The sequence below is a fragment of the Pangasianodon hypophthalmus genome, chromosome 19 (genome assembly GCF_027358585.1).
Source record: "Pangasianodon hypophthalmus isolate fPanHyp1 chromosome 19, fPanHyp1.pri, whole genome shotgun sequence".
Lineage (NCBI taxonomy): Eukaryota > Metazoa > Chordata > Actinopteri > Siluriformes > Pangasiidae > Pangasianodon > Pangasianodon hypophthalmus.
Window position 1 is genome coordinate 17848076 of NC_069728.1, and position 17215 is coordinate 17865290.

The following is a 17215-nucleotide window of genomic DNA, read 5'->3' on the forward strand; positions in this document are numbered from 1 at the left end:
TACACACACACACACACTCTCCAACACACCACCATACAGCAGTGCAATATACTGCAGGTACACACACACACACACACACACACACACACTCCAACACACCACCATACAGCAGTGCAATATACTGCAGGTACACACACACACACACACACACACACACACACTCCAACACACCACCATACAGCAGTGCAATATACTGCAGGTACACACACACACACACACACACACACTCCAACACACCACCATACAGCAGTGCAATATACTGCAGGTACACACACACACACACACACACACACACACTCCAACACACCACCATACAGCAGTGCAATATACTGCAGGTACACACACACACACACACACACACACACACACACTCCAACACACCACCATACAGCAGTGCAATATACTGCAGGTACACACACACACACACACACACTCCAACACACCACCATACAGCAGTGCAATATACTGCAGGTACACACACACACACACACACACACACACACTCCAACACACCACCATACAGCAGTGCAATATACTGCAGGTACACACACACACACACACACACACACACACTCCAACACACCACCATACAGCAGTGCAATATACTGCAGGTACACACACACACACACACACACTCCAACACACCACCATACAGCAGTGCAATATACTGCAGGTACACACACACACACACACACACACACACACACACTCCAACACACCACCATACAGCAGTGCAATATACTGCAGGTACACACACACACACACACACACACACACACACACTCCAACACACCACCATACAGCAGTGCAATATACTGCAGGTACACACACACACACACACACACACACACACACACACACTCCAACACACCACCATACAGCAGTGCAATATACTGCAGGTACACACACACACACACACACACACACACACACACACACTCCAACACACCACCATACAGCAGTGCAATATACTGCAGGTACACACACACACACACACACACTCCAACACACCACCATACAGCAGTGCAATATACTGCAGGTACACACACACACACACACACACACTCCAACACACCACCATACAGCAGTGCAATATACTGCAGGTACACACACACACACACACACACACTCCAACACACCACCATACAGCAGTGCAATATACTGCAGGTACACACACACACACACACACACACACACTCCAACACACCACCATACAGCAGTGCAATATACTGCAGGTACACACACACACACACACACACACACACACACACACACTCCAACACACCACCATACAGCAGTGCAATATACTGCAGGTACACACACACACACACACACACACACACACACACACACACACTCTCCAACACACCACCATACAGCAGTGCAATATACTGCAGGTACACACACACACACACACACACACACACACTCCAACACACCACCATACAGCAGTGCAATATACTGCAGGTACACACACACACACACACACACACACACACTCCAACACACCACCATACAGCAGTGCAATATACTGCAGGTACACACACACACACACACACACACACACACACACACTCCAACACACCACCATACAGCAGTGCAATATACTGCAGGTACACACACACACACACACACACACACACACACTCCAACACACCACCATACAGCAGTGCAATATACTGCAGGTACACACACACACACACACACACACACACACTCCAACACACCACCATACAGCAGTGCAATATACTGCAGGTACACACACACACACACACACACACTCCAACACACCACCATACAGCAGTGCAATATACTGCAGGTACACACACACACACACACACACTCCAACACACCACCATACAGCAGTGCAATATACTGCAGGTACACACACACACACACACACACACACACACACACACACACTCCAACACACCACCATACAGCAGTGCAATATACTGCAGGTACACACACACACACACACACACACACACACACACACACTCTCCAACACACCACCATACAGCAGTGCAATATACTGCAGGTACACACACACACACACACACACACACACACACACTCACTCCAACACACCACCATACAGCAGTGCAATATACTGCAGGTACACACACACACACACACACACACACACACACACACACTCCAACACACCACCATACAGCAGTGCAATATACTGCAGGTACACACACACACACACACACACACACTCCAACACACCACCATACAGCAGTGCAATATACTGCAGGTACACACACACACACACACACACACACACACACTCCAACACACCACCATACAGCAGTGCAATATACTGCAGGTACACACACACACACACACACACACACACACACACACTCCAACACACCACCATACAGCAGTGCAATATACTGCAGGTACACACACACACACACACACACACACACACACACTCCAACACACCACCATACAGCAGTGCAATATACTGCAGGTACACACACACACACACACACACACACACACACACTCCAACACACCACCATACAGCAGTGCAATATACTGCAGGTACACACACACACACACACACACACACACACTCCAACACACCACCATACAGCAGTGCAATATACTGCAGGTACACACACACACACACACACACACACACACACTCCAACACACCACCATACAGCAGTGCAATATACTGCAGGTACACACACACACACACACACACTCCAACACACCACCATACAGCAGTGCAATATACTGCAGGTACACACACACACACACACACACACACACACTCCAACACACCACCATACAGCAGTGCAATATACTGCAGGTACACACACACACACACACACACACACACACACTCCAACACACCACCATACAGCAGTGCAATATACTGCAGGTACACACACACACACACACACACACACACACACACACACACTCCAACACACCACCATACAGCAGTGCAATATACTGCAGGTACACACACACACACACACACACACACACACACACACACACACTCCAACACACCACCATACAGCAGTGCAATATACTGCAGGTACACACACACACACACACACACACTCCAACACACCACCATACAGCAGTGCAATATACTGCAGGTACACACACACACACACACACACACACACACTCCAACACACCACCATACAGCAGTGCAATATACTGCAGGTACACACACACACACACACACACACACTCCAACACACCACCATACAGCAGTGCAATATACTGCAGGTACACACACACACACACACACACACACACACTCCAACACACCACCATACAGCAGTGCAATATACTGCAGGTACACACACACACACACACACACACACACACACTCCAACACACCACCATACAGCAGTGCAATATACTGCAGGTACACACACACACACACACACACACACACACACACACACACTCCAACACACCACCATACAGCAGTGCAATATACTGCAGGTACACACACACACACACACACACACACACACACACACACACACTCCAACACACCACCATACAGCAGTGCAATATACTGCAGGTACACACACACACACACACACTCCAACACACCACCATACAGCAGTGCAATATACTGCAGGTACACACACACACACACACACACACACACTCCAACACACCACCATACAGCAGTGCAATATACTGCAGGTACACACACACACACACACACACACACTCCAACACACCACCATACAGCAGTGCAATATACTGCAGGTACACACACACACACACACACACACACACACACTCCAACACACCACCATACAGCAGTGCAATATACTGCAGGTACACACACACACACACACACACACACACACAGCCCAAGTGATACACAGTCACATGCATAAGTATGTACAATGTACAGTCCTTCTGTCCTTTTGTGTAATTTGAGCTTTGACTGAACAGTGTGTGTTTAGTTTGTGTCCTCTTGCTTTCCCTCTGAAGGCATTTTGAGGGGAAAAATGATTCTAGAGTAAATTTATTTTACACACACCTTTTCAATCACTGCTTCTGACGAGATGGAGATCACTAGAGTCTGTCTGTGTGATCACCTGACACCACTGTCACTGATAGGCTGCATGAATCTACACATTGGGCTAGAAAGAAATCAGCCCCAACCTCGCTTCTCTCTTCTTCACACCATTCGGAGTGTTTTTCCTACGACCGCTGGTGGTGCTGTGTTTTGCAAAAATGCAGAATAATATGCTTTTGTTAACAGCAAATAATCTGATGAGGATGCCAGAAATGGAACCTTTAACTGATGTCTTGTCTTATTCCTGCTTATACAACCATCAAGTATCTGCATTTTTCTTTTCAGTTAGCAATAAAAATATAAACGTTGCTTCTTTAATTGTGTAAAAATTCATTCTAAAAAATGTTAAATTTGGAAAGGTGCTAATACTTATGCATGGCTCTGTATATGCAGTGTTTATCTGATTAACAGGTGACTGTAACACAGGGCCAGGTGGATCTGGAGTGTGTGTGTGTGTGTGTGCTTCCAGTTCGGTTGGTGGAGTTAATTAGCTCTCTCTGTGGTCGTGTTCCCAGGAGGCCGTGGTGCAGTACGAACAGTATGAACAGGAAGTGAAGAACCTTCAGAAGATGATTGAGGAAGCGCAGCGTGTTATTCAGGACCGACCCGTCGCTACGGGCAACATCCACGAGCTTCAGACGCAGATCCAGCACCATGAGGTGAGAGATGAGAGCTGGATTCTGCGCTATAGCTCACACTTTACACTTTACCTGAGTATTACTGACACTGAATACTTGTACTTTTACTTAATTACTTTTTCAGGAAGTAAGAAGACGTACTTTTTACAGCTTAAGCTTTTATTTAGACCATCAACGTACTTGTTACAAATCTCAAAGCTGGCTGTACCTCAGTAAAATGTTTCAGTTTGCTAATAGTAAGGAGACGCGTATAAAACGAGGCGTCTCCTTTACCTCCACAGAACTCCATCTATTGTAAAAAGCATGTTGTTTTGCTAATTTGCTAACATTAACTGGTGATATTTAACTACGTGAGCTTTTTTATTTGCTAACACCAGGTTAGACTAGCATCGATTCCAGTAGCTAGGCAGCAAGTCACATTCTAGCTAATGGCAAATACTAGTTATTTACAGGATATTTTACTTCTGATTAATTCATTAGCAAACTATTAGCGCTAGTCATGCATATGAGCAACAAACTTATTCAGACTGAGGAATGTTTTCAGGCCAAACTTTTTATATTTATTTGATTTAAAACATAAATCAACTAAGAGTTTTAGATAAGTAATAAAAGATACTTTTCACGAAATGATTGAAAACATGAGTAACTTCAACTAACTTATCAGTTAAAGTTTTTTTATTCCATACTTGTGTAAATACAGTATAAATACAGTCAGTTTAGAAAACGGCCTTCCGGTCAGGAATGCTTGTTTGTGTTTGGATGCGTTTCCTGTCTCCTGGGATTGGGCTTCAATAATATGGGCGGGAATCATTCAAATGTCAAACCCACCATAAAAAAAAAAAAGAAAAAGACTAATCTTACCTTTACAGACATTTACTGTTTATATTTTAATACTTAATTATTTTTAAAAGTAGCAACTTTTTGATATTTTTGTATATTTATGGGCTGGAATTAACTTCCATTTTAATTCAGTAACAGATTCTATGCTTTCACTTAAGTACAGATCCAATACAAACTAAACAGCCTGGGGGATGATTGTGAGTGTGATTATTACACATTGCTATCATAAATATGCCATCATTTAGTTTGATCACGAACGCCTGACATTTCTTATACATGTGTGCATTTAGTATTCATCATTTTCTGCAATTAATGGACAAGATTATGCTCTCTGGACTCAAACAGTTGGATCGTCCCTTTCCTGAAGAATAATGCCCAGTATTTATCATTATGTAACTGTTTTCTTCAGCACTATTTATAAGAACCAAAACACACAGAAGTCTTATATAGAACTGCTGTCATCTCACAACACAATTAAAATGTCATGTTTTTTTTTTTTTTTTTGTGAGAGCTTTTGTAGTATCAGTAATGCAAAACTCAATATGGCGATTATGATTAACAAACAGCACAGTTGAGGGCAAAAGTTTGGCTTCTGGGTGGAAAACTTTTCTCTAGTTTACAATTTTTTTTATTAATTTATTTGTTATTATTTTTTTTATTTTTTTTTTACAAAATACAATTTTATGGGGTTAGAAATGAGATGTGGGTGCATCCTGCAACAAACTAAATCATCAAGGCAAAAATAATAAAATAAAAGTTTGAAAATAAAAATCTAGATTTGATTTCATTTCATATTTGTACTCATTGGAATTTTATATTTTTGAAGATAAATTGTAAAATAGCAGTACATTTTTCTTTTTTCCACTCGGAAACCAGAGGAGAAGTTCTGTAGATGTTTAAAAACTGTTCAGAGGATGCCAAAGAGACGATTATAAACTATAATTTGGTATGAGAAATTATTGTACAGTATTTATATCAGATATAGATTACTAATAAATGCTAATAAATACAGATTACTAATAAAAATACTATTTTGCCAGTTTTATTTCTTGTGAAAGAACTATTTTTTTTTTCTCAAAAAAAAATAAAAGTCTGACAACAAATATGTTAGTATAGAGGGTGCACAAACTTTTGCATATATATTTTATTTATATTGTGTTGCTGTAAATGTAAAAAGATTTTTTTTCCTGTTATGACGGCTGTAGTTCTGCTTATCAGTTTTTTTTCTCTCCCACATGAGCTCATTGGTGCAGTGTGTGTGTGTGTGTGTGTGTGTGTGTGTGTGTGTGTGTGTGTGTGTGGGCAGAGGAGGACGGGTTTCTCAGGAGAAATGTGTAATCTGAGCTCTCCTCCTCTTGCTTGCTTTGTTTGTGGTGAAGCTGCTTGTGATTGGTGCAGAGGAAGGAAGGAAATCACAGACGGGTGGCTCAGCCCCCCCTCCTCTCTCTCTCTCAGGTCATTTCCTGTGCCGGCTTTTCCTCTTTGTGTGAATGTGTGTGTGTGGCTGGTTGGAGAGGAAGTCCTGCCTCGCTCTCCAGATTTTTTCCCCCTTACTTTTCACTCCTCCTACTTTTTTTCCTTTTCAGTTTTCCCATTGGTTCAGAGCTACGCCTTTCATGCAGAATCCTTCTCTAGGCCTTAGTAACTGTCCCGCCCTGAGCATGCTCTGATTGGCCGGGAATTCACAATCGAGCAGTCGTAGGCTTTCTGGGTGGTTTTTTTTTCTTACTGCAAACAGCTAGAGGAGATAGAGAGATAGAGACATGAATTTGTTTAGCTCCTCTCCCTGTTATTAAGGTTTAACCCTGTGATTTAGCTCCATGCTGGATTTATTGTGCTCTGGATTAAAAGCAGGCCTTGTTTAAGAGGTGAAAAGGCGTCTAACGGGATGTAATGTGGCGTCGTGCGTGATGTGACAGGAGCTGGCCCAGAAGATAAAAGGCTACCAGGAGCAGATCGCAGCCCTGAACTCCAAGTGCAAGATGCTGACGGTGAAGGCCAAGCACGCCACCATGCTGCTAACAGTCAGCGAGGTAGGGGGGCTCTCAGACGGCCTGGAGGAGCTGGAGGATGAGGAGGAAGAGATGGCCAAACACCCTACAACACACCCCTCAGTCGTCATGGTGAGTCGTTTACACACTTGCAGATGCACACACACATACCAGGATTGTTGCATGAGCATTCAGAATCAGATTCATGCTTTTTTAGCCAAGATTCATGCTTTTTTAACCACACTAGAGTCATGGTTTTATAGGTGGTAGCCAGGGGGTTCCGTGATTTTGTTTTTATTTTATTTTATTATAGTGGTGGACATCACAACCCATCATTATCAAATTTATTGTGCCTTTAAATAACGTCTAATGGAATGCAATGGTTGTTGAGCTCTTGACATGCTTATACACATTACACACTACAGTCATTGCAGATAGATGTTGAGCTTGAATATGGAAGAAAAATCTTTGACTTTGCAACGTAGTGTAATGTGTTTCAATGCTATGGTAAGTGTGTTTCATAAGGTTCTAAAGAAAAGCTGACATAGTTATCGTAATGACACATAACTGATACGTATATGCTATACGTCACAGTGACACGTAAATTATGTAGGTCATAATGACACGAATGATGCTTAGATGTCATAATGACATAATTTATACTTATAGATGTCATAATGATACGTAACTTGTACTTACGTATGTCATAATGACATATACCATATATTTGTAGATGTCAAAATGACATACTTACATATACATATACGTATATATATAAAATATATGTCATTGTGACATATGTAAGTATGTTATGTGTCATACAAATATGGATCTATTTATGGATGCCGTAATGACATGTACTTTATAAATATGTATGTCATAACGACATATAATGTAAACTTATTGATGTCATAATGACATGTACCTTATACTTATGGATGTCATAATGACATATACCTTATACTTACAGATGTCATAATGACATATACCTTATACTTATGGATGTCATAATGACATATACCTTATACTTACAGATGTCATAATGACATATACCTTATACTTACAGATGTCATAATGACATATACCTTATACTTGTGGATGTCATAATAGAATATACTTTATACTTATGGATGCCATAATGACTCATAACTTATATAGGTCATAATGATCTAACTTATATGTGTTATGATGACTAAACTTATTTATATGTCCGATGGTCACATGATCTGACGTGAGTGGTATGCTGAGTGGGTGAAACTTAAAGTTTTTTTTAAGTTGTTAATTTTCAAATAATGCAATTAGATGTGAGTGGAAAAAAACCTGCAAAATAAACATGTTTCTGTTATGATTTGATAATTTTATTACTATAGGTTAAAGATTAAGATCATAATATTTACCTGTACTGCCTTGAAGACTGGCCTGCAATACATTACAGTAAGTTTAGGACCGGTATTTAGACAACACGGGTAATATAACACACATCTACTTTGAACAGTAGTGGATATTATGCACAACTATTGCACTGTGAATTAAATAAAAGAATATTGCACATGGAAGCTTTTGACCTTTCTTACAAATCAGCGTTGTAGCGTCCCGCCTTCATTAAGCCTTCGTTCTCCTCCTTCCTGTGTCATACAATTGCTTGTCCTGCTGTTCTGCTGTTCTGCAACTGGCTCGGGAAACTCTGAGTCTTGTCCCGGGTGAGTGATTGCCCTGCGGTTGCATCACTGAAGCACTCTGGGACAGAAAGTTCCACATTAACTGCCAGAAAGGAGCTAACTGCAGTTCGGCTGTGCTCTTTGCTCAACACATTCCTTCTGGCCCAGTGAGTGTGTGTGTGTGTGTTTAAGAGAGGTGGATACTGCTGCTGGAGAAGTAGACATTGTTAGCACAGAGGATCTAATTTTAGTCTAATAGCTCAGGCTGAAACAGTTTCACCCAGATGAGTGTGTGAATGTGTTTGCACCGGTTTTTACCCTGTGTGCGGCCCTGCCATCACTGGGGGGGACAAACAGAGAAGCTGTCCTGGGTCCAGGCCGGGTGAGGGATCCAGGGGTGTTTATTAGTCCACTGACATGCAGAACAGATTTGAAATACGCCTGTTTCATAACGCTATGTTGGTCTAGGCTTATGCATCATTTGCAGCTCATCAGATAAGTTAATATATCCCCGTTTTGTGAAATGGTTTGGTCTGCTGCGTTTTTTTTGGTAAGAAATTTTTGTGGTTAATTACATGACCTTTTTTCATATGCAAAGGGCTCTGAGTATTATTTACTTTTGTTCGTGCAAGTTTGCTAAGATGTCGTCGTGCAGAATTCACATGCACAAAGAAAAGAAAAAAGTCATGTTATAGTACAAGTATAGTCTGTGGTTCGGCTGTTTAAATTTTGCGGTGTGTGAGAGAGTGTGAGACTTGGCCAGTGTGTAGGTGCATTTTTTCAGAATGATCCAGGGTCTGTAAAGACCTTAGTCATGTCCTGTGCTTTAAATAAATGTGCATTGCGGTACTTTTCCTGCCCACTTCCTTTCAGCTGCATCTTCAGCTTCTGTCACTGATTCAGGAATTAACTCGCAAATCGCAAATCCCTCTCTATCTTTTCCTTTCCCTGCTCTCTGTCATCACCTCCTGTGTGACGGGGCAGATGACAGCGGGCCGATGTCACACTCTCCTGTCTCCTGTAACGGAGGAATCGGGTGAGGAGGGCACCAACAGCGAGGTCTCCTCCCCTCCGGCCTGCAGATCCCCCTCACCCGGGCCTAACGCTGACGTCTCCCTTAACCAGGTACCTCCCCTTTACCTTCCCCTGATCACCTCACTGACCCAGACTCACCTTAACCTTCTCAATTTCCCTACTTTCAAAATTATTGGTTATAAAGCAAACTGTCATGTATGTCATAATGACATAACTGATACCTTTATACTGTATGTCATAATGACACACAACTGATACTTTTATACTGTATGTCATAATGACATATAACCAATATTTGTTATAATGACACATAGTTGATGCTTATATACTGTATGACATCATGACTCATAACTTTTAAATGTCATGACACACAACTGATACTTACATATACTTATAATATGTCAGCATGACAACTTATAGTAATGTAGGTCAAAATGACTTGGAACTTAAACTTATAAATGTCATAGTGGCACATAACATATACTTATGGATGTCAAAAAGACACAACTTATGCTTATATATGTCATATTGTCACATAACCCATAATAATAGATCATAATGACACAACCTACACTTAGATACTGTGTCATAATAACACGTAAGTAACTTATATAGGTCAAAATGATGCATAACTTATAAATGTCATAATGGCACATAACTCAAACTAATATACAGTATGTCAAAATGACACATAACGTGCCTCCTGCTCTCCTCAAACCGCTAACTGTTTCTAACACATTCCTTCTTTTCACTGCCCTGTGCTGTTTATTTGCTAAACCCAGTCCACTGATAAAGACATACCACAGAGAGCGCTAGTTAGAGCTCGGGGTGTGATAATGTCTGAAATCCCAGCTGTAGAATGAATAACTGCTCGAGTGGAGAGGTGTTTTTAAGGATGATGTCATCCTCATGGCAGCTGTGTGTGTTATATGTATATGTTCCTCATGGAGCTTATACACTGCGTGTGTCTGTAGCTCACTTCCTGCTTGATATCCATTGCTTTGTTTACAGGCTGTGGTTTCATCTGTGGTTTATTTATGTAAATATTTAGAATACTTAATATGATTATTTTCTTTTTTTTATACATGAGAGAGAAATTTTGATTTACATTATTGCTTTACATTAGTGTTTTCCTAACCAACATCATTAAACAAATTAGTTAATTTGATCAAACTTCAGCATTAATATGCAATCAGTAACTCTAACAAAGTAACAATTAAGTATTAATTGATGTTAAATTAAATAATAAAACAAATAAGTTAAATAATCAACACTTTCATTAACCAATGAGTAAAATGAAGTCCACAATTAACAGTATGAACAGCACATTAATTAGCAGTGTGGTAGTTAACAGGCTAAATGAGAACTGCGTACTTGGTTTATATAATTGTACTTTAATTTTATAATAAGCTTAGTTATAGCTAATAACTCGTTGGCTTTCTTAACAGTCCTGATTTCAGATTTTCATGAATTACTGACCTTGTTAATGGATAATTAATCCAAAACAACTGACTAAATACTAATGCTAGCAGCTAGCAGATACAGCTGACTTGGAACCAGCTTCTGTAATTTCTTTTTGCTGTAATGATGTAAAATTGAAACTTCTGTATTGGAATGGTGACCAATGAAACAAAGAACAGTTTCAGGTGCTAAAATTGTTAGTACTTATGATATGAGCTGTAGAAGCATCTAACTAGCATATTTATGAACACATTAAGCTTGTAAGAGTCTACATATTGTTTTACATTTTACTCACTCTTCCTCAGGCTTCAGGAAGGGCCCCGTTAAGTCGCGCTCCCCTACAGGAGCTGTACGACCAGTCCATGGAATCCGCTGCCACGGCTAACCTGGATGACTTACAGCGCTCTTGGGAAACGCTGAAGAACGTGGTAAATAATTTCCGTCCCACTCTTATCAGCTTACATAACAGTGTTATCACTTTCCGGCGCGCTCCTAACAGCTTGCGTTCTGTTTACTACCGTGTAGATCAGCGAGAAACAGAAGAGTCTGTATGAGGCTCTGGAGAGGCAGCAGCACTACCAGGAGACTTTACAGTCCATCTCCAACAAGATGGAGTCCATCGAGGCCTCACTCAACGAAGGACTAGAACCTGGAAAGACTCCCGAGAGCCAGATGGCAGCTCACCAGGTGAGGGAAGCAGAGAGCAAGAGTCACATTAGCACCAAGTTCGAATCATTTACTGGTTAAAAAAAACATGTACACGGGGATTTAAAGCACCACACATGTATAATCATCTTAGCATGGATGGATGGATATCAGCTGCTCCTTAATATGTAAGCTGAGACAGGTCTTTTTTTTTTTTTATAAAGAATCCCAGTATGTATACACAAACCTTGGCCTGTCCTCCACAATCCATATTAACACTGGGGTTCCTCAGGGTTCTATGCTCATACCACTACTTTTTAAGATTTATACAAATAACAAATAACCATGCCGGGCATCATAATAACTGTTTCGTCACTGAGTATGCTGATGATGCTGTGCTGGTTGCACTTCTGAAGGGTGATAATGATCTTGTATTTTCAAACAGGAAATAATTCTCGTGTTAAATGAACTCACTGAACATGAGCAAAGCTAATACATTTTCACGACATGACTTTTTTTTAAACCGCCTTCTCTGTGGAAACAGTGATTAAATACACGTACACTATATGGCTAAATGTTTGTGGACTCCTGTCTATCACACCCATATGTGCTTGTTGAACATCCCATTCCAGATTTATTCTCCATTTGCTGTTATAATATGCTCCACTCTTCTGGGAAGCTTTCCACTAGATTTCGGAGCGTGGCTGTGGCTATAAGAGCATTAGTGAGACCAGGCGCTGATGTTGGTGAGGAGGTCTGGGGTTCAGTCGGTGTTCCAGTTCATCCCAAAGGTGTTCAGTGGGGTTGAGGTCAGGGCTCTGTGCAGGACACTCAAGTTCTTCCACTCCAACCTTCACACACCATGTCTTCATGGAGCTCGCTTTGTGCACAGGGGCATTGTCATGCTGGAACAGGTTTCAGCCTCTTAGTTCCAGTGAAGGGAAATTGAAACGCTACAGCACACAAAGACGTTCTGTACAATTGTGTGTTTCAAACTTAGTGGAAACAGTTTGGGGAAGAAGCACGTATGGGTGTGATGGTCAGATGCGCACATACTTTTGGCCATATAGTGTATCTCTAATACAAGTATGCAGATGAATATGAATACAAGTATTTGTTAATGTGGTCATTATATATATATATATATATATATATATATATATATATATATATATATATATATATACTTCATCACTTCATCACGACTTTTCTACAGTGTTGTTCTTTTCTCAAGGGTGGACAAATCATAAAGGTCTTTTTTTTTTCTTTTTTGTTGTTTTGTTGTTTTGTTTTGTTGCCCGGAAACCTAAGGCTAAAAAGTGGTAGCTAACATAATGACAAGCTAGTTAGCTAATTAAGTGCATTAATACAGACTAAAGGAAACGAAAGCATATATGATCATGTATCAAATTGTGTCTTTGGCTGTTTCAGTTTGTGTTTGGTCCTTACATCACATAAAAAATATTTGAGTCTGAGTAGTGTCTTTACTCTCTCTCTCCACATGTTTTAACCACAAAGTGGCTGTTACTGAAAGCACGAAAGACAGCTTTGTGCTGAATTTCCTTTCATTTTCAAACACCTTGCGTATGCTTGATTCTGCAACGTTTGTTCTCATCCATGCACGACAATTCATCCCAATATGCAAAAACATTCTCCCGTCAGCCTGATAGCTCCTCAGCCGACGTGTGTAGCGCAGCAGATGCAGATTCAGAACGAGTAGCTCGAGCTGTAGTTTAAATGTACAGTAGCTACAGGATTTTTTTTTTCTGTCTTTTTCTGGTTGTTGAATCTACTTGTCAACCAGGCAACTATGAATAAACAGTAACAGTCTGAATGCAAAATCTGTGTATTTGTCCAAACCTGCTGAGTTCATTTCTGTCTTCCTCTTTACACTCTGTAGCTGTAGATGGCAGAGGCCTTAAAGAAGCACCAGGGAACTGTTTCCTTCTGCCCATTTCTCTAGCAATTGATCAGCCATTGACTAATGTAACTCTAGTAGACCCATTTACAGTATTAGAAACTGAGTGACAGTAAGACCAGCACTTCAATAATAACATTTCAGTTTATTAAAAAATAAATAAAAACATAAAATTATTGCCTACCTGCAATGTCCTTCACCACCCTCAGCCCAGTCCCTCCCCTGTCCTCCGTTTTCTCTTATTGTTTGAGTTTTACGTTTTCAGAAAGTGAACGAGTTTCTGTGTTCAGGCGCTGATGGATGAGATCCTGATGCTGCAGGATGAGATCAGCGCTCTGCAGGCGTGTTTCTCAGAGGAGCTCCAGGGAGATGAGGAGAGCCCCGAACAGGACGCCGGTGACCAGCTGGCACTGCACTCCACCCTCACCGTGCTGGGAGAACGCATGGCCACCATCCGCATGAAGGCCTCGGGCAAGCGCCAGCTCCTGGAGGTGAGCCACACAGAGATATACTCTCAGAGAGAGGAGCCTGTGCAGAGAGGTGTGGGATTAAGCCAAGTATCTTATCATGAACAGAGAATCTTAACCTCATTCTCTGTCTCATATGGCTACATGACAAGAAAAGAAATCAGAATTCCATCATTGGGAGTCTTTGCGTTTCTCATTCAGTCCTCGTCTAGCAATTATGTAAGGAATAAAGCACTAGAGTCATGCTGGTTTAGGAATACAATCAGTGATGGGATGTTGTGATCAAGTCCATTACTTGTTTTATTCACCTTAAACCACAGCAACTTGACAACCTTTACAATTTTTTAAAGAACATGTCATTTTTTTTCCAGTTTCAAGTTACATTTAATGATGTGTGAATTTCCATAAAACATGCTAACAAGTTGCTGAAACTGGAGACTCCTTCCATAAATGTTGAATAAACATCCCCTCACGGAGCACTTTACCATCTTTCATGGCTTTGTGCTAATAATTATACACTTTGAGATATCGTGATAAATTATATCACAGTATAATTTTCTGAAATATCATGGAGGTGATATCATTTTACAAATTTTTAATGAATTTAATTCCAAATCTAAAATTGCAAAATGTTAAATTTTTTCAGATTTATATTTTTCTCCTTTTCACTGTTAATTTGTTTATTATAAATTAGAAGAATATTTTTTACATATAGAAAATAAAAATACATTTATTTTTGAAGACAGGAAGTAAAGAATCATTGAACATTGTTTTTGAGTGCAGCACTGCTCTACTGATAGGAGTTTATAAACAAACCCTATAAATTGCGTATCACAGAAACGTCTTAGAGAATCGTGATATGATATTTTTGTCTTATCGCCCTGTCCTACGTCGTGGTGTAACCCAGTGGGGGAATGTTGTACGTGTGCTGCAAGATTTAAATATATTAAAGCTAGAACTTAAAGCTAATTAAGCTTTTTAATTCAGTGAGTGAGCGCTGGGGATAAGCGGAACATTTCAAACCATGTGACACAAACATGTGTAGTCATTTATTACACGGAGAATGGATCCATAAAGTGAGATAAGGTTAGGAGATTATTATTTATGCTCAATCATAATAATAATAATAATAATAATAATATGCTCATGATTGAAAGTTATGCAGCTAATTAACTCTAATTAAATCTTTTTATTTATTTTATTCAGTTTATTTTATCTATTTATTTTTCTCACTTTTACATTTTTTTATTTGGTAATTTTTTTTCCAAAACAATTACGTTAAACGTGACTCTGTCTAATAACTGAAAGCTTGTGATAAATGTGAGTAATGCCTCTCAATTTTGAGTAATTTTGAGTAACTGTGAGTAATGGAGTGTTGATGACTGCTCTACAGGAACGACTGAACGAGCAGCTGGAGGAGCAGAGACAGGAACAGGCCCTGCAGCGTTACCATAGCGAGGCAGAGGAGCTCGATCATTGGCTGCTCAGCACGCGAGCGACGCTTAACTCCGCCCTCCAGCCGCATCCAGAGGACATGGACATGGAGGAGCAGCTGATCGACTGTCAGGTGAGCAGCACGTAAACACTCGGACAATCTTCTACAGCTCGTTTCTGACATTGTGTATGAAGAGAAGCGTGAATGAGCTGAGAAATGGCTTTAGTTTCTTGTTTAGTTTTTATATTTCAGATTAGATATTGCTGCAGGAAATGCCTTGTAGTAAACCATTTGTCCATGATTTCTCCGGAATAATAATATCATACTATACCACAATCACACGATCCGCTATTACAGCTCATACATGAGATCATTCCAAGGTCATTATCTCATCGAGCGCCAGTTTTCTCTGACGACACTGAGGCAACAGATGTGAACGCACACGTGTGCGCAATTTACTGTCCTTTTTCCTGAACACAACATTTGAAAAGAAATCGTGAACTAGAAAATGATTAACTGGAGTTTGGTTTTGGTTTGTGGTCACTCATTTATTTTCTGGCTGCTCCTAGTCTATCATTTCCTTAAAAACATCTTATTTCCGCAAATGGATGGTTTAAAAACTTACAACTCTCTGCCACATTTTCCAAATTGATGCACTCCATACCTGAACGACAGTCAATTCATTTTAACAGAGAATGTGTATTGATTACAGTGGTTAAATTCACAATTAAAATCAGGTGTTGATTCATTTTCTATAACAGAAAAATATCAGCTCTGACGATAGTTACAGCTGTAACATATGATGGCTTTATATTAATACTTCATTCTGACTAGACTAAGCTAATCTAAGCCTAATAGTAAACGGATTAAAAAAGGGTTGTTTAAGAGTGAAAAGCATATACTCGTTGATCCTAAAACTCGTTGATATGATGAAGAACACAATATCACAATGTGAACAACATCTCAGAAAAGTGTATTGTGACTTAATTTATTACAGTGTCAATATTATATCTATATCGTTCCAGTCCTAAGTTCAGACATGT

The 17215-nt window shown here is 40.3% G+C and overlaps 1 protein-coding gene across 5 annotated transcripts in view; it reads left to right on the forward strand.

Moving 5' to 3' along the window:
- syne1a (spectrin repeat containing, nuclear envelope 1a) overlaps window positions 1-17215 on the forward strand; it is a 217340-nt gene that overhangs the window by 147387 nt on the left and 52738 nt on the right. For 4 of the 5 annotated variants that reach the window (XM_034313740.2, XM_034313739.2, XM_053242235.1 and 1 more), the window contains 7 exons: window positions 4600-4743; window positions 7482-7685; window positions 10196-10336; window positions 12013-12135; window positions 12233-12394; window positions 14561-14761; window positions 16131-16304. In XM_034313740.2, the coding sequence (XP_034169631.2) occupies window positions 4600-4743; window positions 7482-7685; window positions 10196-10336; window positions 12013-12135; window positions 12233-12394; window positions 14561-14761; window positions 16131-16304 (1149 nt within the window). The remainder of the gene's footprint in view (window positions 1-4599; window positions 4744-7481; window positions 7686-10195; window positions 10337-12012; window positions 12136-12232; window positions 12395-14560; window positions 14762-16130; window positions 16305-17215) is intronic. The other variant, XM_053242236.1, reaches the window with a different exon arrangement.